Source organism: Pseudophryne corroboree, chromosome 11 (assembly GCF_028390025.1).
Source record: "Pseudophryne corroboree isolate aPseCor3 chromosome 11, aPseCor3.hap2, whole genome shotgun sequence".
Lineage (NCBI taxonomy): Eukaryota > Metazoa > Chordata > Amphibia > Anura > Myobatrachidae > Pseudophryne > Pseudophryne corroboree.
The window spans coordinates 19,874,980-19,902,254 of NC_086454.1; the positions used below are offsets into that span (position 1 = coordinate 19,874,980).

At 45.6% G+C, this 27,275-nt stretch overlaps 1 protein-coding gene across 2 annotated transcripts in view; it reads right to left on the reverse strand.

Moving 5' to 3' along the window:
• The window catches only part of TSG101 (tumor susceptibility 101), a 105,744-nt gene that overhangs the window by 19,544 nt on the left and 58,925 nt on the right, over nucleotides 1–27,275 (reverse strand). The window contains exon 6 of one of the 2 annotated variants that reach the window (XM_063946350.1): nucleotides 9,537–9,602. The exons of the other annotated variant lie outside the window; for it this stretch is intronic. Within the exon in view, the coding sequence (XP_063802420.1) occupies nucleotides 9,537–9,602 (66 nt within the window). The remainder of the gene's footprint in view (nucleotides 1–9,536; nucleotides 9,603–27,275) is intronic. 2 annotated transcript variants of the gene reach the window in all.

Here is a 27,275-nt window from a genome sequence, read left to right on the forward strand (position 1 = left end):
TGGAACTCGCTTTTATCAGGAGATCGTTCAGGTAAGGAACCACGTTGACCCCTGGACTCTGAGCTGAAACATCATTTCCGCCATCACCTTCGTGAACACCCTCGGAGCTGTAGACAGGCTGAAGGGTAACGCCTGGAACTGGTAGTGATCGTTCAGCAGGGCGAACCTCAGATAGGCGTGATGAGGAGGCCAAATTGGTATATAGAGGTAGGCGTCCTTGATATCAAGGAATTCCTGATGTTCCAGGCCTGCGATCACCGCTTTTAAAGATTCCATCTTGAATTTGAAAACCTTCAGGTAAGGATTCAGGGACTTCAGATTCAAAATGGGTCTCACAGACCCGTCTGGTTTTGGCACTACGAACAGACTGAAGTAGTAGCCTTGTCCTTGCTGTTGCAGGGGTACTGGAACTGGACCAACTTTTTCGATGGCCAGTAGTAGCGTAACAAGCATATTTTCCAAAGCTGGTAAGCTTCATTTGAAAAATCGTTGGGGAGGAGTACCGTCGAACGGTATCCGGTTGATAGATAGACAGTGTCTAGTGAGACAGTCAACAGATAGACATTAGGTCGACAGGGTCAAAAGGAAGACAAATGGTTTTTTTTGTTTTTTTTCTTCTTTAATTTAACATGTTTTTGGATTATTTCATACCTTCTCTATCCATGTCGGCACAGAGTTGGTTATAAACCTTGTGGCGAGCTCAGCGAGCCCCGCGAGGGTATGCCTTTCTACAATTGGGGGTCCCAGATGACAAAACTATCCACACAAACCACAAAAATGCAAAAACTTAGTGTCTACCTTTATGTCGACCATTTTCATGTTGACTTTTTGACCTCGTCGACCTTTTGTACTGTCTACCCTTTTCATGTCGTCCTTTTGACCCTGTCGACCTAATGTCTGTCTAACATATGGTGTCTATCTATTGACCGTCTAACTAGACACTATCTTTCTATTATACCACACCCCCGTCGAACTCCAGCTTGTAGCCCTGAGAGATAAGGTCCCTTACCCAGGCATCCTGGCAGGAACCGTCCCAGATGTGGCTGAAGTAACGTAACCGAGCTCTCACCACGAGATCACCTCGGGGTGGGTGGGCACCGTCAAGTTTTTGCGGAAGCTGAACTGGTGTTCTGGTCCTGAGATCCGGCAAAGGCTGGTTTCTTATACTTACCTCTGGTGCCTCTAGCTGCGTTGGAGGCCCCTCTGGCCGTAGATCGAAATCTGGAGGACCGAAAGGACTGAGTAGATGGTCCCGGATAGGTACGTCTAGCAGGTAGAGCCCCCAAGGAAAGAAACGTGGATTTCCCAGCAGTAGCTTTGGAGATCCACGCGTACAATTCGCCTCCGAAGAACCATTCACCTGTGAAGGGAAGAAATTCCACATTACGTTTGCAGTCAGCAATCCACAGATACAACCATATTGCTCTGCGCGCAGACACAGCCATAACCGTGGTCCTAGCATTAATATTGCCAATCTCTTTAAGGGAGTCACAGAGGACTCTTGCCGTGTCCCGAAAGTGTTTTAGGAAAGTTACTGTAGTAACTAAGGTCATATCACCCGAGAGACCTTCCTGAATTTGAGTAGTCCAGGAATTAATTGCATGTGTCATCCAGCAACCTGCAATGACCAGCATTTGAGATACACCTGCAGCAGCGTAGATAAGATTTATTTTTCATCCACTAGGGGTCACTGGAGTACTCTTCGGATATGGACGGGCGTTAGCCGGGATAGGCACATTTAAATATTTAAATTAGTAACTCTCCACCCCCTCCATGCTCCCAAGTGTTTTTTTGTGCCTCAATTGGGAAGGTACAAGTGGACGATTCTCCAGTTTTCTTCTATTTTTCACAGATTTTTAATTTTTCTACTCAATCCCTTCCCTGCTTATCAAGAAGCTTGGGTCCGGGATTGTTGGTGCTGCTGAGTGCAGCAGTTGGCTTGTCGGTGCTCATGAGAGGAGCCCCGCCATAGACCACAATCAGCCTGCGTGGATTTCAACCTCAGGCTGCAGAGGAGCTGGACGGAGCTTAGAAGAGAGAAGCCCTGTCATAGCCTCCATTACATGCAGGTAATGAGCGGCCAGGCAGCTCACACTGCCGCCGCTCACTTGTTTAATTACACTGGGAATCGTAGCGGTCAGTGTGCCACCCCGCCATGTGGGGACTGTACATTTTATTTTACACTGTGTCTTTCTGCGCCCCTGCCCAGCTGCCGCTGGGCACCAGCCCCTGCCGCTCCCCGTCTCCCTCCCGTGGTTAGCTCCCACTAACCACTGCCCACCCAGGTGTCTCTGTCGCGGCTCTGTGTTCAGGCTGACCGCGGACAGCTCTCACTGCTGCTGCGGTCCGCCAGCATGAATCTATGCTGAGGGGGGAGATTGTGGGGTGGGGGGGGGGGATTATGCCCACAGCAGCACAGCAGGAGGCCCTCATAACTGAGCTGCATAATAATTTCATGCTTACATTCATATAGTAATGGGCAAATAAACCCTGTTACAGACTGTAAAACCCTGTGTTACAAGTTCAGGGGGGTCTCAGTTATTTTATAGTTGTGAATAGATAGATAGATAGATAGATAGATAGATAGATAGATAGATAGATAGATAGATAGATATCAACTAATACTGTGATAATCTGAGCAATTTGCTTTATTATACATAGGATTTTTTGTATATGCAGGGCACATGGCAAGACGCCATTTTAACTCTACTTCCTGGTTCTTCTTGTAGGAAGTTTGCTGCCGGTACTACAACACTCAGCCAATGGAGGAGCAGGGGTGTTGGTAGGAATTCTGTACAGCACAGGTTTAACTGCACTGCACTTCGGGCTTATACACACTTTAGTTACATTTTTACTGAGTCGTGGGACTTGTCTGTCTGTGTACATGACTAAGGCTAATGCTAAATCAAAAAAGCAGCTTAACTGCAATGTCTGTGAGAGTGTGTTACCTGATGGAACTACCACATGCACAGTATGTCTTGCAAATAGGGCTCTAAATACGAATCCTTACCCTGATCCTCCATGGGCAATGCTGGCGGATGTAATGACTGGTTTATAATCGAAATTGCCCGCTGCACGAAAGGAGCGTGAGGCGGCTAGATCTGAGGCTAGAGCAATACCTCTTGAGATACCATAAGGGGATCAGGAAATGTCTAGGACTTTGCATACAAAAGTCCAAGTCTAGCTCAATTCCGAAAAATAGTTATCATTTGTCTTATAACTTGCCAGTTTCAGCTATGTTGCATTCTGACGATTCAATGCCAGACCTCATATCGCAAAAGGAACATGAGGAGGGTGAATTGGGCCAGGAGTCCGATACTGAGGTTACCGATAGCCCGGCCATTGATAATCTCATCAGGGCAGTAAGTCAGATTCTAGATTTTACGGAGACTGAAGAACCTCTTTCAAATGATGAGGTGTTATTTGTTAAACGACAGAGAACTCCGGTGTGTTTTCCTTATTCAGATTCTCTTAATAAGCATCCAGTACCAGCTGCTACGACGCTTAAACCCCCGTCAGAGAGTAAGCTAGAAGCTATGCTAAAGTCAATGTGTACAGCAGTAGGGGTGTTGCTTAGACCTGCTTTGGTGAGAGTTTGGGTTAATAAGGCTGTAATTGCATGGGCAACACAGCTCAAGTTGGCCCTACAAGACCTCCTTATACTTCTCGCTGATCACATCTATGAATCTGCTGAGTATCTATGTACAGCTTCTATGGACGTCGGCCAGGTTAGTCCTCACCTTTCAGCTTCACTAGTTGCGGCACGACGTACACTTTGGCTGCGTTCTTGGCAGGCGGAGGCAGAGTCCAAATGAGGAATAGAAGCGTTGCCTTACGCTGGCAAGTTGTTGTTTGATCCTGAATTAGACAAATGGATTTCTCAGGCCACTGGGGGGAAATCTGTTTTCCTGCCATTGCCTACACAGCTTCCTAAATGGAAATACTCGGGACCAGCGTTCAAATCCTTTAGTCCTCAGTCCTTTCGAGGCCATGCTAGAGGAACAACCACACACAGTAGACGTGGTAGAGGACGTGGTTTTCAACAAATCACTAACCGACACTAACCGACGGCAGGACGCTAAGACAACCGACAAGCCACTGGCATGACGGGCTACCAGCCCATCTCGGATCTTCAGTTGTGGGAGCACGCCTTCAGACGTTTCACTTGGCGTGGTTTCCAGACATCCACAGATGGGTGGATCCGCAATTTAGTGTTCAAAGGTTACAAAATAGTTTGATTGTCTTCCACCAATGCGGTTTTTCAAGACAGGTCTGCCTGTGTCAGAAGACAAAAAAGCGGTTCTGCAGACCGCGATTCAGTCTCTCGTAGATTCAGCCGTTTTGATTCCGGTTCCAGTTCACCAACAGGGTCAAGGTTATTATTCCAGTCTTTTTGTAGTTCCAAAGCCGGATGTCTCTGTCAGACTGATATTGAACCTAAAGGGGCTCAATCAGTATGTCACTTACTACAGATTCAAGATGGAATCCCTGCGGTCAGTGATTGCAAGTTTAGAACCACAGGTATTCACGATTTCACTGGATCTCAAGGATGCGTACTTACACATTCCAATTTGGCCACCGCATCAGGTGTACTTAAGGTTGGCAGTACAACAAAACCATTATCAATTTCAGGCTCTACCGTTTGGCCTCTAGTCTGCGCCTCGGGTATTCACAAAAGTGAGGTCTGTGATGGTAGCTCATCTCAGATCCCTGGGAGTGATAATAGTTCCGTACTTAGACAATCTGCTCATCAAAGCTCCGTCTCAACAGATACTCCTTCAACATATCTTACTAACGTACAATGCACTAGTTCAGCACAGTTGGATTTGTCAACTTACATCTCAAAGACTTCAATTCCTAGGAATGATTCTCGATACGGTGGATCAACAAATTTACCTGCCAGAACAGAAAGCACAAAGTATTCGTCATCTGGTACAGCTAGTGCTCAAACCACGGACAGTCTCCGTGCATTTGTGCATTCGACTGTTCCGAAAGATGGTGGCGTCTTTCGAAGCACTCCAATTCGGAAGATTTCACTCATGTCCTTTTCAACAGGATCTTCTCGCACAGTGGTCAGGCTCGCATCTACAGATCCATCAGATGGTGCGGTTGTCTCCAAGGGCCAGAGTATCACTACTCTGGTGGCTCAGAGTACACAATCTCACCGCAGGAAAAAGGTTTGGAGTCTGGAGTTGGATAACTCTGACGACGGACGCAAGTCTCAAAGGTTGGGGAGCAGTAGTCCTACATTGTCATCTTCAGGGTCTATGGTCAGACCGAGAAAGATTACTGTCAATAAATGTCCTGGAACTCAGGGCAATTTACAACGCGCTGCGACAAGCAGTGCACATGCTCCGGTCTCAGAGTGTCCAGGTTCAGTCAGACAACGCGACGGCAGTCGCATACATCAACAAACAAGAAGGAACTCGAAGTCGCATGGCCATGCGGGAAGTAGCTCGAATCCTCAATTGGGCCGAGTAGCACCAGGTGATATTGTCGGCAGTGTTCATTCCGGGAGTGGACAACTGGGAGGCGGATTATCTCAGCCGTCAGGATTTTCATCCAGAAGAATGTGCGTTGAATACAGAAGTGTTCCAGCTGTTGGTCCAGCGGTGGGGTTACCCACAGGTGGATCTAATGGCATCTCGCCAAAATCATCAAACATCCCAGTATGTGTCCAGAACAAGAGATCCAGTGGCAGTGGATGCTCCCACAACAGCGTCGCCGTACAGCCTCATGTATCTGTTTCCGTTGCTTCCTCGGTTGCTAAATCGGATCAAAAGAGAGTCCGCCACAGTCATACTAGTCATACTAGTGGTTCCTCATTGGCCTCGGAGAGCTTGGTTCTCTGATCTCCGCGGTCTACTCGCAGACGATCTGTGGACGCTTCCGCTATGTCCGGACCTGCTACAACAGGGTCCGTTCCTTTACCCCGATTAAGCGTGGCTGCGTTTGACGGGGTGGCTGTTGAAACCGCTCTCTTAAGACGAGAGGACATTCCAGAATCGTTTATACCAACCATGTTACGTGCTAGGAAGCCAGTTATGGCAGCTCATTATCACAGGATTTGGCGTGCCTATATAGGTTGGTGTGAAGCTCGGAAGTTTCTGACATCATCTTTCAAGTTATCCTGTCTTTTGTTATTTCTACAGACAGGGGTTAGATGGAGGACTGCGTTTATCTACACTAAAGGTGCAGGTATCTGCTTTGTCAATTTACTTTCAAAGGCGTTTGGCCCTTTTCCCAACAGTTCACACTTTCCTGCAAGGTGTCCTCAGAGTACAGCCTCCATTCATTCCACCTACAGCGCCATGGGACTTGAATCTGGTTTAAGATTTTTTTAATTTTTTTTACAGTCTTCAATTTTTGAACCCTTACAACAAGTGGATGTTAAGTTGTTAACTTGGAAAAAATTTTTTACTCCTAGCCTTAGCTTCCGCAAAGCGTGTTTCAGAATTGCATGCCTTGTCATGCAAACCACCGTATTTAAATTTCAGACAAGATTTACACAACTGCGCCTGCTTGCAAAGTAAAGTGTCAGAAATAATTTGTTTAAGTGAAAAAACCACGGAATATTATGTAGTATGAAAAATACTGACGTTTATTTGTATAAATGATATAAGGTCAAAATTTGCTTTTTCCAAAATATGTGAAAATAATCATAAATTTGGGCAAAGAATATTGATAAAGATGTAGACTAGAAGAAATGTGAATAAAAAAATTGATATATATATATATATATATAATAGAAAAAAGGAAGGAAAAAATCATAAAAATAAAAATAAAAAATAAAAATGAAATGGAAAATAGAAACTGGAAATGGAAAAAATTGAAAAAATATATATATATAAGTCCCAAATGTCTGGTGTAAACAGAGTGTGGCGTCCCACCTCTTTTCCACCTTATTGTTGTTTTGTACTATCTGGTATCACAGTATAAATTGGTATTTCTGGATTGACAGGAATGTTAAATTCCAAAGTTAGTCACAGTATCGCTGCGGGGTACCCCAATCTGGACAGTGGTGGGATGAGGTGATCAGGGAGAAGGTAATACTAAATAGCCCCGGACTCCCCGCTGACCTCCTCCGTCTTGTGCAGCAGGAGACGTCCGCAAATACAGACGTCTGCCAGTGATCAAAACCGGAGGGACGCGGTCATGCCTCTGGGGGGAAGGTATCACCGACTTCGGGACCCACAAGGGGACTGTCCGCCGTGAACCTTCCCTCCTACGGGGTGGATTACCTTTTCTCCTGCGCTCGATCCCGTCACACACTTCCACTCCTTTCTTCTGTCTTAGCTTATACAGAGGAATTATGGACACACCTATTTTGGATGACACAATCAAGTATGGGCATAAAAAGCCCTCAACAAAGATGGTGAATAAGGACTCCCTGAGGAAGACCCAAACGGGTCGATACGCGTTGGAGAAGGAACTGAGCATTGCATCACCACTCTCTTTAATATTTATAGGAATCAACAGTATTTTGAAATAGATCTGGACGGAACAAATTGATTCACAAGAAATGTTGTGGAGGAGAAACGGAGCCACACGGCAGAGAGGACACAGACCTACGAGCGGAGCACCGATCGTCAGGCTGAGAGAAGACAGAAGAAAGGAGTGGAAGTGTGTGACGGGATCGAGCGCAGGAGAAAAGGTAATCCACCCCGTAGGAGGGAAGGTTCACGGCGGACAGTCCCCTTGTGGGTCCCGAAGTCGGTGATACCTTCCCCCCAGAGGCATGACCGCGTCCCTCCGGTTTTGATCACTGGCAGACGTCTGTATTTGCGGACGTCTCCTGCTGCACAAGACGGAGGAGGTCAGCGGGGAGTCCGGGGCTATTTAGTATTACCTTCTCCCTGATCACCTCATCCCACCACTGTCCAGATTGGGGTACCCCGCAGCGATACTGTGACTAACTTTGGAATTTAACATTCCTGTCAATCCAGAAATACCAATTTATACTGTGATACCAGATAGTACAAAACAACAATAAGGTGGAAAAGAGGTGGGACGCCACACTCTGTTTACACCAGACATTTGGGACTTATATATATATATTTTTTTTCAATTTTTTCCATTTCCAGTTTCTATTTTCCATTTCATTTTTATTTTTTATTTTTATTTTTATGATTTTTTCCTTCCTTTTTTCTATTTTATATATATATATATATATATATATATATATATCAATTTTTTTATTCACATTTCTTCTAGTCTACATCTTTATCAATATTCTTTGCCCAAATGTATGATTATTTTCACATATTTGGGAAAAAGCAAATTTTGACCTTATATCATTTATACAAATAAACGTCAGTATTTTTCATACTACATAATATTCCGTGGTTTTTTCACTTAAACAAATTATTTCTGACACTTTACTTTGCAAGCAGGCGCAGTTGTGTAAATCTTGTCTGAACTTTAATTACTGGAGGTTTCTGGGTTTAGCCTCTCACACGTACTGCTGCCACCCCAGTATCACTTATATAAGTAGAGCGTTGGTCACATTTACAAAGGCACCGTATTTAAATGTTTCATGATGATAGAGCGGAACTTCGGACGAATCCCACTTTTCTACCAAAGGTGGTATCTTCTTTTCACATCAATCAACCAATCGTAGTTCCAGTATTATCAGATAGTGCAGGGACTCCAGCTACTTTGGATGTGGTACGCTCACTACGTGTTTATGTAGCGCGAACATCACCAGTACGTAAAACGGATGCGTTGTTTGTTCTCTATCATGCAGTCAAGATAGCCTGGCCAGTTTCCAAGCAGACTTTGTCCAGATGGATTAAGCTGACCATACGAGGAAGGAGCCAAAATGCCGCTGAGCCCATTCTGATGTAGCTCCTCCCCCTGTAATGGCGCCAGAGCTACTGATACATGTTGTAGCCTTACATAAATGCTTGGTACAGTTACCGCCAGCCAGTCTCACGCAGGGGCTACAGCGGGTCAGCCCCAGGAGGGACCCGTATGCCTCACCTGCGCTTCTGCTGCACAATGAACCGGGGGGGCGCCCCGGTTTGTGCTCACCACTGCTGCGGTTGCGACAGTCAAGGCGCAGTGCCCCGCTGAACAAACAACCCCCCAGGACGGTGGTCCTACAGCGGGGAAGCGGCTCTGCACCTCGCGAGGCCGGTGACCGTTCCCCCATCTTAACTCCCACGGCGCAGGTATGCTGTTGCCCAAAAAGCATACCGAAAAAAACAAAAGTTTTAAAATAAACTGAAGAAAATTCTCTGGAGCTGCAGAGATGGGCATCCTCTCCTAGGGAACTTTTTTTCTAAACTGCCTGTAGGAGGAGACAGAGGGGAGGAGCCAGCACACTCAGTGGAAGACATTTAAAGTGCACTGGCTCCTTTGGACCAGTCTATACCCCATCGTACTAATGTGTTCCCCAATATCCCTTATGGATGCTAAAGAAATAATTGGCAGTTAAGTGGTTAAAGAAGAGGATGTGGGGATCTTCTTTCCATACATATGGTCACAGCAGAACCGTGTAATGTGTGTGTGTGTGTATTTTAAGCCATACTTACCAGCCTCCTCTGTGCCCGTCTCTTGGTGCCACCTTTTCGGTGAAGCTTTACGCTGGCATTCAGGAGCTGTAGAGGGAAAAGGAGCTTTAATCAAGTGTGAAAGGTTTTCCTAGTATAACCAACATTTTTAGAATGCATTGCACCATAAAAAAAGAATACTCACAATGTACAAATGGCCTTCCAAACACAAAAAGACTGGTTGTTGGGTTCAAAATTCAAAAATGATCTAAATGATAAACATTTATCTGTATTGATCCCCACCCTCCCCCACAAAAACAAAAAAACAAATAAACAAAACTTGACACTGTTTTAGGTTGTTACACTTAAAGAGAACATTTTTCCGTTAACTTACCAGGATGAGGTGCTGGGCGGTCCGTGTCCACTATATGCACTCCTGGGAGGACCTCCGGAGGGATGATCTGTTTGAACTCCTCCTTGAAGGCAGTGTAGCGGACCAGTGTGGGGTTTGACCTCCTCCTATCCTGAGACTCTGGTGGCGTTGCTCAGCCATCTTGGCATGCAGGACCACCTTAATGTCTCCAGATCTCTTCTTCACATTCCCCAGGTACCGACGGCAGGAGCTGGCCGCACTGACTGTGTCCTGGATCGACCTCCACATGGCCTTCTTCCGGGACGCAGAGGTCCTGTACGCCTGGGCACCCAGCAGCATGCAGTTCTCCGCAAACGAATACCTTGCACTGCGCTCAACCCTGGTCCTACTTTGTGCTGATGTCCCATCCTCTTCATCCTACGCCTCCTCAATGTCCTCCACAGCAATCTCCTGCACCTACTCCTCCTCTCCTGCCTCTATGTCAGACTCAGGCCACTGCTGGGAAATGGCCTTCTGCTCCTCCTCTCTCTACCCACTTGCCTGGATGCCATGCCTACTCAGAAAACGCAAACCACTGCTACCTCCTCACTCTTACACCAGCTGCTCTTCTCCAAAACCCCTGCAACCTTTCCGAGGACAAAATGGAGGGTGTGGGGTTAATATAGGGTGTGTGATGCTTCAATCATGCGACTTTTGGGGGCCAATGGGGGACTCTCTCACATGCAGAATTAGAAAGGAAAGACCCTATACAAAATAAAACTAAAGAGACCAGGGATGGTTTTCTGATAGCCTTCATAACCCAATTCAACAGTCAGCAGCACATTTTTGAGAACATCTTAAAGAAACATTGGCACATACTGAAGTTAGATGACCAGTTGTAAACTCTAATTCCAGAGCAGCCAAGAATAATATATATAAAAAAGCACAACATTTAAAACAAGACCTGAGAAGAAGTTACATATCGCTGGAGGAACAATCAACCAAACCTCATAAAAAAATAAAAATAAAAAAAAAAGGATTCTTTTTATGCCTAAATTATCTAGCATGTGGAACCACTAGAAAACAGTCAAGGAAATCAGAATTCAAGTCTAAAGTCACAAAAAGGAAATACACAATCAGAGACACATTAACATGCGACACAGAGGAAGTCATGTGGGTACACATATATTGGACAAACAAAAAGAAAACTAAAAACAAGGGTATCTGAACGTATTTTTAACATTAAAAAAGGACTACCAACTCATAGTATGTCCAAACACGTTTTAGATTACCATCATAAAGATCCCACTGGTCTTCAAGGGATCCGGTCTGAAGATTGACACTGTCTAGGTCGACAATGTTTAGGTCGACCACTATAGGGCGACAGGCACTAGGTCGACAGGGTTGGAAGGTTGTCAGGGTTTATGGATTTAAAGAAGAAAAAGCAAATCAACTTAGGTAGCAGCACTCATTCCCTTTCATAGAAGATTTAATTCTTTTTAATAATATGAATTTTCATACTTTATTAATATACACTAAAAGAAAGATTTCAATACCCACATGTGATATAGGTACCTTTATTATTACCACATGTAATGTATTATATGCCCCCTTATCATAAAGGGGTCATGTAAAGTGAAATATAAAATCAAATAGATAGAATAACGTGTAAGAAAAAAATAAATATGAATAAAAAATATTTATTAAAAGAAAATGCTAGTACGCTGTCTTTATTTTATGAATTAATGAGTACCTGTGGTTCAAAGGGTTATTGGGTAATCCTTGAAATAACCACTGACTGTTTCTGCCAGTGATGTTTACAAAGGGTTACAAATGTTGCAGTGTTGTAACACTTCTTGTGTATTGTTAATTCAATAAATCACAATGCAACTCTTGTTGCTATATAGTAATGTGATGAAAATGTTAGACATAACACTGCATATATTCGGATGACCGTTTAACTATCTGATTATTTATGAGTTATATGGCTCTTTGCCCCGAATAATACTGGTGTATAATCACATGCAGACAGGTTATTTTGTAGACACTGGGTATTATAGGTTACCCCTGTTAGAGTGTATATTCACTAGCCAGTACCCCTTACTTAATATACTGCTTATTTCAGCAGCAATGCACTTACTAATACCCCTTTCACACCGCAGCTTATACCCGGTATTTTGCCGTTTTAACTGGCTTCCTAAACGGGTCAAGCTGCGATGTGAAAGGGTCCCCTTCAATTTACCGTTTTCAAAATACCGGTATTTTGAAACGGTAAAAAAGCAGGGTCCTACCCGTTTCAGTCCCATTTCACTGTGCAGTGTGAAAGGGTCTGAAACGGTATTTGCAAGCCCCAGAAGATGATAGGCTGTCTCCATGTGTGATGTCACCAGCCACAACCAGGAAACAGCTTGGAAAACACAGGAGACACATGAGAGAGTGGCTTTATACACGTTTAAATGTGAAAAACACGGAAAAAAATGGCGTGGGGTCCCCCCTCCAAAGCATAACCAGCCTCGGGCTCTTCGAGCTGGTCCTGGTTCTAAAAATGCGGGGAAAAAATTGACAGGGGATCCCCCGTATTTTTAAAACCAGCACCGGGCTCTGCGCCTGGTGCTGGTGCAAAAAATACGGGGGACAAAACGAGTAGGGGTCCCCCGTATTTTTCACACCAGCATCGGGCTCCACTAGCTGGACAGATAATGCCACAGCCGGGGGTCACTTTTATGCCGTGCCCTGCGGCCGTGGCATTAAATATCCAACTAGTCACCCCTGGCCGGGGTACCCTGGGGGAGTGGGGACCCCTTCAATCAAGGGGTCCCCCCCCAGCCACCCAAGGGCCAGGGGTGAAGCCCGAGGCTGTCCCCCCCCCATCCAATGGGCTGCGGATGGGGGGGCTGATAGCCTTTGTTGTAAATGAAAAGATATTGTTTTTTCCAGTAGTACTACAAGTCCCAGCAAGCCTCCCCCGCAAGCTGGTACTTGGAGAACCACAAGTACCAGCATGCGGGAGAAAAACTGGCCCGCTGGTACCTGTAGTTCTAATGGAAAAAAAATACCCAAATAAAAACAGGACACAGACACCGTCGACAGTAAAACTTTATTACACACTGCCGACACACACATACTTACCTATGTTCACACGCCGACATCGGTCCTCTTCTCCATGTAGAATCCAGGGGTACCTGAAAATGAAAGTTCAATATACTCACCTCAGCCATGGTCCAGAGATAAATCCACGGACTTGGCAAAAAAAGAAAACGAACACCCGGACCTGCGGACCGAAAGGGGTCCCATGCTAGCATATGAGACCCCTCTCCCCGAATGCCGGGACATCACGTGACTCCTGTCACTGAAGTCCCTTCAGCCAATCAGGAAGCGCTACTTCCGTGGCGCTCACCTGATTGGCTGTGCGCTGTCTGTACTGTGACAGCACATCGCAAAGCCGCTCCATTACTTTCAATGGTGGGAACTTTGCGGGTAGCGGTGGGGTCACCCGCCGGTCAGCCGCTGACCGGCGGGTGACCTTACCGCTAGCCGCTAAGTTCCCACCATTGAAAGTAATGGAGCGGCTTTGCGATGTGCTGTCACAGTACAGACAGCGCACAGCCAATCAGGTGAGCGCAACGAAGTTGCGCTTCCTGATTGGCTTAGAGACCTTTCTGTGACAGCTGTCACTGACAGGTCTCATTCGTGGAAAGGTGTCCCATGTGTCAGCATGGGACCCCTTTCAGTCCGGCATGGAGCGGGTGTTCGGTTTGTTTTTTTGCCAAGTACGTGGATTTATCTCTGGACCATGGTTGAGGTGAGTATATTGATCTTTTCTTTTCAGGTATCCGTGGATTCTACATGGAGAAGAGGACCGATGTCGGCGTGTGAACATAGGTAAGTATGTGTGTGTCGACGTATGAAATAAAGTTTTACTGTCGACGGTGTGTGTGTCCTGTTTTTATTTGGGTATTTTTTTCCCAGTAGTACTACAGGTACCAGCGGGCCCGTTTTTCTCCCGCATGCTGGTACTTGTGGTTCTCCAAGTACCAGCTTGCGGGGGAGGCTTGCTGGGACTTGTAGTACTACTGTAAAAAACAATATTCTTTCAATTTTGACAAGGCTATCAGCCCCCCCATCCGCAGCCCATTGGATGGGGGGGGACAGCCTCGGGCTTCACCCCTGGCCCTTGGGTGGCTGGGGGGGGGGGACCCCTTGATTGAAGGGGTCCCCACTCCCCCAGGGTACCCCGGCCAGGGGTGACTAGTTGGATATTTAATGCCACGGCCGCAGGGCACGGCATAAAAGTGACCCCCGGCTGTGGCATTATCTGTCCAGCTAGTGGAGCCCGATGCTGGTGTGAAAAATACGGGGGACCCCTACTCGTTTTGTCCCCCGTATTTTTTGCACCAGCACCAGGCGCAGAGCCCGGTGCTGGTTTTAAAAATACGGGGGATCCCCTGTCAATTTTTTCCCCGCATTTTTAGAACCAGGACCAGCTCGAAGAGCCCGAGGCTGGTTATGCTTTGGAGGGGGGACCCCACGCCATTTTTTTCCGTGTTTTTAACCATTCCATCTTAAAAAAATAATAATAATTTTAAAAAATATATAAATAATACTTGTGCCTCCAAAAAAGACAAACCAAGTACCTAATCCCATCTAATAAAAATAGATATGCTTCAAGCTGCTGGGTTCCATCGTACGACTATCCAAATTATTAATAATGAATTAATTAGTGATTAATAATAATGTGTGGGCCAGAAAAGTCCATTTATAATGACAACCACTGTTTTCTATGGGTGAAACGGGTTCAGTGTGAAAGGTACCAAAACGGGAATGAAATGGTAATTTACTGGTTACAACATGAGATGTGAAAGGGGTTTAACTGCTCAGACCCGTTTTAAGAACCGTTTCAAATACCATTTCAAAAGCAGGTTTTGCGATGTGAAAGCAGCATAAGGCTGTAGCTTTATAAAGAACTGTTTCTGCCAGTGATATTTACAAAGGGTTACAAATGTTGCAGTGTTGTAACACTCCCAGTATATTGTTGATTCAATAAATCACAATGCAACTTTTGTTGCTATATAGTAGTATGATGAGAATGTTAGAAACAACACTGCATATATTCACATGACAGTTTAACTGTCGGATTATTTGTGAATATATGGCTCTTATTGCCCTGAATAATATTGGTGTATAATCACATGCAGACAGGTTAATTTATAGACACTGGGTATTATAGGTTACCCCTATTGGAATATATATACACTGGCCGATAGCCCTTTCTTAATATACTGCTTATTTCAGCAATGCACTTGATGAGGCTGTGAATTTATAAAATACTGACTTTAACAATAGGCCTGCCTTAGTGCCTTTTTGTTAAATTGTATATAAGGGAGACACAAGATTTAAATATATATGTTGATACTGCTACAGACAATGTTCTCTTAATTATTCAGCTTAGCCAGACATATATAATGTCACGAGCTAATGATCAAATCCTCACACAAAAACTGTTGATGATCTTCTCAGTGATGTGTGCTCACACTAAATCAAGTATGCTGTATTTTTCAGAGATATATGTAGCTCATTTGAATCTTTCATACATTGATATAACAGTTCAGGCACCTATTGCTGCCTAAATATCAGGCTTATACCTCCCTAAGCAGCACAGGCACACATACACAGTCACCACTTGAATATGTAGTGTTAGACTTTTTACAAATGAGCTTGGTCTATTCACTCCTCAGATTACTGTCCTTACTGAGGAGAGCGCCCTAATCTCTCTTTTAAACATGATGTTAACTCGGTGGCTAATGCTTAGAGAAATCCTCATGTCTCATATATATATATGCTGCCAGCATGTGTTCCCATATCTAAATAGTAACCCTTTCTAATAGTCTTAGATATACACAGGACTTTTAGCACATAATTAATCTTTGTACAGACAGCGCACAGCAAAGCCGATGCGCATTTCACTTTTACTAAGCTTCGTCAGGGCTATAGTGTTGAGCGCCCGCCTCAGGAAGCATACTTATGGCTTCTTGTAGCCAATCCTAGGAAAGCAGGATGAAACAAGCCAATCCGTTTATCAGACAGGGAATTCAAATCCCTGTCCGTTAGGTCTGTTAAATATCCTAATAGCGGCCGCTGTTTACCGGCAGCTGCAGCGCGTCTACTCTTTTAGTTGATTACCGCTCACTGAGCGGCTCTGCAATAGCCGCTAATTGCAGCTACCTGCGGCGCTGATCCGCTCCCCACCTTATATTATACAAAGTCACTTATTACTGGGCCGATGACATGCCCTGTAATCTGATCATTGAATAATATATAAAAATCCCTTTGCTGTGCGCTGTCTGTACAAAGATTAATTATGTGCTAAAAGTCCTGTGTATATCTAAGACTATTAGAAAGGGTTACTATTTAGATATGGGAACACATGCTGGCAGCATATATATATATGAGACATGAGGATTTCTCTAAGCATTAGCATTAACATCATGTTTAAAAGAGAGAATAGGGCGCTCTCCTCAGTAAGGACAGTAATCTGAGGAGTGAATAGACCAAGCTCATTTGTAAAAAGTCTAACACGGGGGCGTGGCCTGGCTAGCATAGAGGAAGGTCGGGTCTCTGCTGAGCTCCGGCTGGCACTGTATTAAAACCCACTTTTAGACCAGATTTGGAGGCCCACCGACAAGGGACTAGTCCCCTAAGCCCCACCACTACACCCAGCACCTGGAGGAAGAAGCTGCGGAATCGGGGGGGCCCTGCGTTGCCCCCTGCGGATTGCGGCCTACCTCCGCCCCAGAAGCCGGGGCCTCGATTTTGGAGCTGCGCCGGCGTTTCCTGGGACCCGGTTCGGCGACCCTGCAGACTCTCCCACCCACCTGAAAGGCTCTCCCTGGCACTGGGGGACTCACCCACCGGGCGCTGATCCTCGCAGGAGACCAGGGACCGGACGATCGGCGGGAGGTAAGGGCCGAGAAGTGTCTGGCTGGCAGCCGGCGGCCATCTTGCGGTTGGCGCCGCCCGGCCTTTAGACTTTACCTGGCCGATTCCCGGCCTCTCCAGGCGCCTGCCCTTCCTCCCCCGTCTCACACAACACTGCTAGCAAGATCTAGCAAGATCTCTTCCCCCGCTGGCGGGGATCGACGACCGGGAGTCCTCCGGTGGGCCTAACTCTCACTGATAAGCGGCGGCCATCTTGGGACTGGCACAGCACCCATCTCACTCCCTGACTGGTGCTGGCTGTAACTAAGGCTCCCTCTTGTGGCGAATACTGGTATAGTCAACTCAGCCACTATACTTATATCTCTATAACCCTGCCTGTTCTCATATCTCCTGAAGCCAGCACCTACTCCAGAGAAAGGCCGGCGGAATAGCTCTAGCGGCTGCGTGCGGCGATTATCATACCCCGCACCCAACACTCAGACCACCCCAGACACCACGAGATCGGAGACCAGAAGCACTCCCACTACCCTTGCCGCACCACCCTCGGGACAAAACCAGATCCCTTACTCCTCTGGATTAACAGGCCTGATTGTCATCCCGCCCAGCTCAGATCTGTTCCTGCAATCACATCCTCCGGCTTTATGACCTCAGTGACCTCCACAATGTGAGCGCTCTCTAACCAGTCTGTCGCCACACATGCTTGTCTAAATAACACGTAATATCCATCAATGTGACTGAGCACCCCTGTTTCACTATTACCAGCCGATTGGACCCTCCCCTGAAGCACGTCTCTCCGAGTACTCTAAGTGCGCTGCTACTGACGAGAAATGGCTCCTACAAAAAAAAAAAGGAGACAATTCCCCCGAAAGTCGCCTACCCCTCGCGAAAATCTCTCCAAATCTCCCCGCTACAAAATGCTCCTTCCCCCTCCGCCACACTGGACCCCTTGGGATCTAGTGTCCTGTCCACAGCTCTGTCAGTTTCGGGAGTAGACTGCGAGTCGGATGCCCCCCTAACCGTGAGATCCCTCTGCCAGATACTTTCCGCCTTCAAGTCTGAACTCTCTAAAGATCTGACCTCTGCCATCCGTGAGGTAAAAACTGAGCTGATATCTCTGGGAGATAGGACGGATCATTTGGAACGCAAGATGGAGGAATTGGTTACCTCCCACAACGACCTACTCTCATCTCACGATCGCCAACAACAAGATCTAGATCAATTCAAATCCAAATTGGCAGATATGGAGGACAGATCAAGGCGGAACAACATCAAAATTCGAGGCATCCCAGACTCAGTCACCAACTCTGAACTGGAAGCCTACGCCACTGTCCTATTCAAGAAACTCCTCCCAAAGGCGGATCCCTCTGAACTCCTGATTGACCGCATTCACCGCCTCCCCAGACCCCGAACTGTCTCATCCGACCTCCCTAAAGACACCCTCCTTCGAGTCCATTTCTTCCCAGTTAAGGAACGCATTATGAGGGCCGCTAGAGAATCCAAAAATTCAGACACTCTGGGGGGACTTCAGTTGTTCCAAGATTTCTCTGCCGCTACCATAGCAAAGAGACGTGCTTTCACCCCTATCACCCTTGCTTTGAGATCCCACGACATCCACTACCGCTGGGGATTCCCAGTTAAACTGATAGTCTCGTATGAAGACTCGACCTACATAATTTCCTCCCTAGATGCAGGTGTGAAATTATTGATGGACTGGGACATTTCCATCTCGAAGCCGTCTTCATCGTCTCGTGCTGCTAACGTCAGCCATGACTGGACGAACACCTGAATCACTGGACTGCCGAGCTGGGTCTTTTCGGAATCCATGCACCAAAACCTCCGAGTCACGGAGGCTGTAGACCTCCTCCCCCCCTAGTGTGGGGAGTTGAAAATATCCTTATTATGCTCTTTTCTACAAATGCAATGTTGTGCCTTATTATAAGTTTGTTTTCCAGGTCTATAAGTTACGGGGTTACTCCCTCACATGTTGTTCAACTGTTGTTATATCTTAAGGGGCGACACTTTGCCCAGTTATTTACGGACACGTACTAATTACCTGCCTATGCCCTAGGGTGCATATGTTTCCTAATTAGAGAAGCCTTCAATAGATGCCTATGCCCTAAGGTTACTTTCTCAGAAGTTGTTTTGGAGTGGCGGCGCAGGTTAATCCAGCCCGCCTTCACCTTTTTCTGCACTACTGCATTCCCCAGAATTTTTTTTTCCCTTCCCCTGCAGTAGTCATGCAGGTCCAATATACCGGACCTTTTCTTTTCGTTGTTTACCTCTTCCTCTCCTGTTTTAAACCCGACCCATACACTTCCCGCATGCTCCCCTCCTCCTCAAGCTCCAGACTTGAATCATATCCCTGGCTACCAGTGCCTATTAGCACTCGGAGCAGATACGCTCCAATAGATCTCCATAGACCCCTCTTTCTCATGTCTAATATAGACTTCCAATGTTGAACCTTATATCTCTCAATGTCAAGGGACTGAACTCTCCCAACAAACGTAGGCTGGCCCTCTCCTTCTTCCACCAGCAAAAAGCTGATGTCGTAGCTTTACAAGAAACCCACTTCTCTTCTGTTAATCCCCCCCTCTTTAAAGACAGCCATTTCCCAGTGGGGTACTATGCTAATGGCCCATCCAAAAGAAACGGAGTAGCCATCCTTTTTAACAAAAATGTCTCCTTTTCCCTACACTCTCAACTTTCAGACAAAAATGGCCGATATATTATCATAACTGGCCTCCTCAATGACAAACCGGTTACCCTGGTATCCCTATACGCTCCTAACTCTAACCAGGTCCCCTTTTTGCAAAAATTATTCCTCACTATACGGAATGCTCTAAGGGGATCTTTGGTAGTTTTGGGGGACTTTAACCTTGTTCTAGACCCTAAATTGGACAAGTCCCGCCAATTCCCCCAGCCTGTTCCAACCACTATCTCTGGCCCCTCCCTAGCCTTCCGCAACCTGCTTGCAGAATTCGATTTATACGATGTCTGGAGGACACAATTCCCCTCAGGTCGAGAATACACATTTCACTCCCTTGTCCATAACTCCTACTCCAGAATAGACCTGATTTTATGTGATAAATGGTCTCTCCAGAGAACTAATAACGTAGATATCTTACCAATCACATGGTCGGACCACGCCCCAGTTCTCTGGAAATGGAACCTTCAGGGCAACTACAACCCTCCCCGACAATGGCGCCTTTATCCCTACCTACTAAATAACCCTTTGTCTAAAAAAATAATCTCTGACTCTATTGACTCCTATTTAACCACTAATTCTCCCCAAGATACCTCTCCTATCAATCACTGGTGTGCTTTTAAAGCCGTCACCCGTGGAGCCGCCATTCAGGCCGGCGCCACTCTCAAAAAACAAGCCCTTCAAAAGCAGAAGACTCTGGAAGCTGACCTGTTAGACCTTGAGACTAAGAATAGGGCCCATCCCTCCAAAACACTTAAAACTGAGATCTCTAATGTCCGAGGACAACTACAAAAGCTACTCCTCGCACGCACCCAAGCGGCCTTGAATAGAATGCGCCACAAGTTTTACCTGCTAGGAAATAAAACTGGCAAAATGCTTGCGCGCAAACTCCGCGTTCAGCAAGCCAGAAATAGAATTAAATGTATTTATTCTCCCACCAAACAAAAGATCTTGAACCCAAAAGATATAACGAACCAATTTGCAAGCTATTACGCCAAATTATACAACTTAGCAACTGACCCGTCCACCCCACAACCCTCCCCTCCATCTATTTCGTCCTTCCTAGATGACCTTTCCCTCCCTACTCTTACGCAGGACCAGCTCTCTTCTCTGAATGCCCCTTAGTCGGCGGATGAAATCTCTACAACTATTAAATCCACACCCAGGAATAAAGCCCCCGGCCCAGACGGCTTTGTCTCTGACTTCTATACTACTTTCCATGACGTCCTTTCTCCCCTCCTGACCTCGCTATACAATACATTCTCAGATCGAGGCTCCCTTCCCCCAGAACTCTTAGAAGCGCGTATTGTTACTATTCCTAAGCCCGGCAAAGACCCCGCCCACGTACACAACTACCGACCAATAGCGCTACTAAACTGCGACATCAAACTATACGCCAAAATGATTGCAACACGCATTAACAAATTCCTACCCTCACTGATACACCCGGATCAGACTGGCTTCGTCCCTGGGAGACAAGCGTCTGACAACACACGTCGGGTCTTCAACCTGATAGACTCCCTATCTGAAGACCAGGGCCTTCTCTTGCTTTCGTTAGACGCAGAGAAGGCTTTTGACAGATTAAACTGGACATACATGCGCCAAACCCTCCTTAGATTCGGATTTAGGGATCGTATCCTTTCCTCTATTTTAGCGTTATACAGCTTCCCCACGGCCCGGGTGTTCAATGGAGGCTTCCTATCCGACCCTTTCCCTGTTACAAATGGCACCAGGCAAGGCTGTCCCCTATCCCCCCTGATCTTCGTCCTATCAATTGAACCCCTAGCAGCTAAAATAAGAGACAATCCCAACATTCCGGCGATTCAGTTCGGTTCATCCCTCCATAAACTGAGCCTCTTCGCAGACGATGTCCTCCTATTTATCTCCAACCCCACTACAACGCTTCCAGTCTTACACTCTGTCCTAGAAGCCTTCAGCCTCGCTTCTTACTATAAACTAAACACTACTAAAACGGACGCCCTTCCCTTCAATTTATCTCACTCCACCCCAGCACTCCAAGCTACCTTTCCATATAACTGGCGAACTCATACAATTAAATACCTGGGTATCAACATCCCTATCTCCACTACAGACGCCTTCTCTGCCAACTTAACCCCCTTGATGAAGTCATTAGAAGCACTTACGAAAGCCTGGTCATCCTATGAGGTCTCTTGGCTAGGACGAATGGCGGCATTTAAAATGTCCCTACTCCCTAAACTAATGTATCTCTTCCGAACTATACCATACCCCTTCCCAAAGAAAGCCATCCAAACCTGTTCCTCTATCATGACTAAGTATATCTGGTCTGCAAAACCACCCTCAATGGCTCTTTCAAGAATGACCTTGCCAAGAGCGTTTGGGGGTCTTAATATACATAATATTCTTCTATACCAAGAAGCCTCCCTCCTAGCCCCCATTAAATACTATTTCTCAACCCAATTGCACACTGGTTGGATGGAGCTGGAGCAAATTCGATCAAACCCAATCCCCCTAGCTGACCTTTTCCGTATCCCAAAATCGCTCCGACCTACGCAACCGTCCCTCCTTCCCTCCACGCAAGCTGCTCTACAAACCTGGGACTCCCTATCGACCTCCCTAACATCGCCCATTTCCCATATTTCCCAGATATCCATCACCACATTAGCATCGATGATTCCACATCTCAACCTATCCAAATGGAGACGCGCAGGAGTATTATCCCTAGGAGACCTCCTCGATGGACTTTCTCTAAAATCTTTTTCTACTCTCCAGTCACATTACTCTCTTCCAGCTACAGAACTCTTCCACTATGTGCAAGTAGCACACTGGTGGAAGACGATTCCTCCTACCTACGCAACGCTCCACACATCCTCACATACTCTCTTTTCTCGTCTCTCCTTACCAGATTCCAAAGGCGACATCACATACTGGTATAAACTTCGGATTACCCCTACCTCTCCTTCCAAGTCAAACGCCCAAAAGAAATGGGAACAGGACCTGGGAAAAACCCTATCTCCAAACGACTGGCGTCAAGTCTTTTTAACCTCGCACTCCATGTCCCAGTGCCTAAACCACACTGAAATGCATATTAAACTAGTGAACAGACTATACCAAACCCCGGACCGAATACATAAATTCTGGCCCTCTCACAGTAATAAATGCTGGAGACTATGCGGCTCGGTAGGACATGTCTTCCACATATTCTGGACGTGCCCAAAGATCACTAAATACTGGTTAGATGTATTTGAGCTAATAAACAAAGTTCTGTCCACCCACCTAGCTCCAGACCCAACTCTAGCATTATTACAAGTCGTCCCCGCTTCAATAACGCCACCTGCCAGATATGTCCTGGGCCACATCCTGATAGCCGCTCGAGCAAACCTAGCCCAAATGTGGAAACAATCCACTCCCCCTACCCTGCTAAGAGTTATACATAAGATAAACCACCATTTCCATATGGAGACAGATTCAGCTTCCTCCTCCCCCAACTTCTCTTCCCTCAAAACGCGCTGGCTCGCGTGGCAAACCTTTATTTCCTCGATTGAAGGGTCTCAATATCTTCATAAATCCACCTCACCCCCACTTAGTCCATTCGGGATCTAAAATACAACACCTATCATCACACCCCCCATTACCTAGGCAGTTACACCTTCCCCTCCCTGTTAAGAGTCGACCCCTACTAGGTCTCCCCCCAATACCATCTTCTAAAGCGTACCTATAACTTCTGCTCAACAGGATTAGGCCACTACTACCTTACTGCAATGTATAGTTTTTCTATATGTCCCAACTTCTCTGTTCTCTGATGTATTATGTATACAAGGCTCCGATGTAACACTCCTCCAATTCTAGTCTGGACCCCTATTCTCCCCCCCCCCCTCCCTCTTTCTTCTACATCCCTACCATACCGACCCTTACACTGTGTTGATGTATCACCCCCCCTTTTTTCTTCGTTCTGTACCCCATAAAAATGTTTATCTTTTCAATAAAAACTATTGATTCAAAAAAAAAAAAAAAAAAAAGTCTAACACTACATATTCAAGTGTTGACTGTGTATGTGTGCCTGTGCTGCTTAGGGAGGTATAAGCCTGATATTTAGGCAGCAATAGGTGCCTGAACTGTTATATCAATGTATGAAAGATTCAAATGAGCTACATATATCTCTGAAAAATACAGCATACTTGATTTAGTGTGAACACACATCACTGAGAAGATCATCAACAGTTTTTGTGTGAGGATTTGATCATTAGCTCGTGACATTATATATGTCTGGCTAAGCTGTATAATTAAGAGAACATTGTCTGTAGCAGTATCAACATATATATTTAAACTCTTGTGTCTCCCTTATATACAATTTAACAAAAAGGCACTAAGGCAGGCCTATTGTTAAAGTCAGTATTTTATAAATTCACAGCCTCATCAAGTGCATTGCTGAAATAAGCAGTATATTAAGAAAGGGCTATCGGCCAGTGTATATATATTCCAATAGGTGTAACCTATAATACCCAGTGTCTATAAATTAACCTGTCTGCATGTGATTATACACCAATATTATTCAGGGCAATAAGAGCCATATATTCACAAATAATCCGACAGTTAAACTGTCATGTGAATATATGCAGTGTTGTTTCTAACATTCTCATCATACTACTATATAGCAACAAAAGTTGCATTTTGATTTATTGAATCAACAATATACTGGGAGTGTTACAACACTGCAACATTTGTAACCCTTTGCAAATATCACTGGCAGAAACAGTTCTTTATAAAGCTACAGCCTTAGTAAGTGCATTGCTGCTGAAATAAGCAGTATAATAAGTAAGGGGTACTGGCTAGTGAATATACACTCTAACAGGGGTAACCTATAATACCCAGTGTCTACAAAATAACCTGTCTGCATGTGATTATACACCAGTATTATTCGGGGCAAAGAGCCATATACTCATAAATAATCAGATAGTTAAACGGTCATCCGAATATATGCAGTGTCATGTCTAACATTTTCATCACATTACTATATAGCAACAAGAGTTGCATTGTGATTTATTGAATTAACAATACACAAGAAGTGTTACAACACTGCAACATTTGTAACCCTTTGTAAACATCACTGGCAGAAACAGTCAGTGGTTATTTCAAGGATTACCCAATAACCCTTTGAACCACAGGTACTCATTAATTCATAAAATAAAGACAGCGTACTAGCATTTTCTTTTAATAAATATTTTTTATTCATATTTATTTTTTTCTTACACGTTATTCTATCTCTATTTGATTTTATATTTCACTTTACATGACCCCTTTATGATAAGGGGGCATATAATACATTACATGTGGTAATAATAAAGGTACCTATATCACATGTGGGTATTGAAATCTTTCTTTTAGTGTATATTAATAAAGTATGAAAATTCATATTATTAAAAAGAATTAAATCTTCTATGAAAGGGAATGAGTGCTGCTACCTAAGTTGATTTGCTTTTTCTTCTTTAAATCCATATATGTATATTTAAATCAACAAGCAGCACCACTTCATGCATTTGTGTTGAAATATTTGTTTAAATCAACACAAAAAATTATGCCATTTATATTCCCCATAATAAGAATTTACTTACCGATAATTCTATTTCTCGTAGTCCGTAGTGGATGCTGGGGACTCCGTAAGGACCATGGGGTATAGCGGCTCCGCAGGAGACTGGGCACATCTAAAGAAAGCTTTAGGACTATCTGGTGTGCACTGGCTCCTCCCCCTATGACCCTCCTCCAAGCCTCAGTTAGGATACTGTGCCCGGACGAGCGTACACAATAAGGAAGGATTTTGAATCCCGGGTAAGACTCATACCAGCCACACCAATCACACCGTACAACTTGTGATCTGAATCCAGTTAACAGCATGATAACAGAGGAGCCTCTAGAAAAGATAGCTCACTACAGCAATAACCCAATTTTTTTTTTGGTAACAATAACTATGTACCAGTATTGCAGACAATCCGCACTTGGGATGGGCGCCCAGCATCCACTACGGACTACGAGAAATAGAATTATCGGTAAGTAAATTCTTATTTTCTCTAACGTCCTAAGTGGATGCTGGGGACTCCGTAAGGACCATGGGGATTATACCAAAGCTCCCAAACGGGCGGGAGAGTGCGGAAGACTCTGCAGCACCAAATGAGAGAACTCCAGGTCCTCCTCAGCCAGGGTATCAATTTTGTAGAATTTTACAAACGTATTTGCTCCTGACCAAGTAGCTGCTCGGCAAAGTTGTAAAGCCGAGACCCCTCGGGCAGCCGCCCAAGATGAGCCCACCTTCTTTGTGGAGTGGGCATTTACAGATTTTTGGCTGTGGCAGGCCTGCCACAGAATGTGCAAGCTGAATTGTACTACAAATCCAACGAGCAATAGTCTGCTTAGAAGCAGGAGCACCCAGCTTGTTGGGTGCATACAGGATAAACAGCGAGTCAGATTTCCTGACTCCAGCCGTCCTGGAAACATATATTTTCAGGGCCCTGACAACGTCTAGCAACTTGGAGTCCTCCAAGTCCCTAGTAGCCGCAGGCACCACAATAGGTTGGTTCAGGTGAAACGCTGAAACCACCTTAGGGAGAAACTGAGGACGAGTCCTCAATTCCGCCCTGTCCGAATGGAAAATCAGATAAGGGCTTTTACAGGATAAAGCCGCCAATTCTGACACGCGCCTGGCCCAGGCCAGGGCCAACAGCATGACCACTTTCCATGTGAGATATTTTAACTCCACAGATTTAAGTGGTTCAAACCAATGTGACTTTTGGAACCCAAAAACTACATTGAGATCCCAAAGTGCCACTGGAGGCACAAAAGGAGGCTGTATATGCAGTACCCCTTTTACGAACGTCTGAACTTCAGGGACTGAAGCTAGTTCTTTTTGGAAGAAAATTGACAGGGCCGAATTTGAACCTTAATGGACCCCAATTTCAGGCCCATAGACACTCCTGTTTGCAGGAAATGTAGGAATCGACCCAGTTGAATTTCCTCCGTCGGGCCTTACTGGCCTCGCACCACGCAACATATTTTCGCCAAATGCGGTGATAATGTTTTGCGGTTACATCCTTCTTGGCTTTGATCAGGATAGGGATGACTTCATCCGGAATGCCTTTTTTCCTTCAGGATCCGGCGTTCAACCGCCATGCCGTCAAACGCAGCCGCGGTAAGTCTTGGAACAGACAGGGTCCTTGCTGGAGCAGGTCCCTTCTTAGAGGTAGAGGCCACGGATCCTCCGTGAGCATCTCTTGAAGTTCCGGTTACCAAGTCCTTCTTGGCCAATCCGGAGCCACGAATATAGTGCTTACTCCTCTCCATCTTATCAATCTCAGTACCTTGGGTATGAGAGGCAGAGGAGGGAACACATACACTGACTGGTACACCCAAGGTGTTACCAGAGCGTCTACAGCTATTGCCTGAGGGTCCCTTGACCTGGCGCAATACCTGTCGAGTTTTATAATCATGTGGAAGACTTCTGGGTGAAGTCCCCACTCTCCCGGTTGGAGGTCGTGCTGAGGAAGTCTGCTTCCCAGTTGTCCACTCCCGGAATGAATACTGCTGACAGTGCTATCACATGATTTTCCGCCCAGCGAAGAATCCTTGCAGCTTCTGCCATTGCCCTTCTGCTTCTTGTGCCACCCTGTCTGTTTACGTGGGTGACTGCCGTGATGTTGTCCGACTGGATCAACACCGGCTGACCTTGAAGCAGAGGTCTTGCTAAGCTTAGAGCATTGTAAATGGCCCTTAGCTTCAGGATATTTATGTGAAGTGATGTCTCCAGGCTTGACCATAAGCC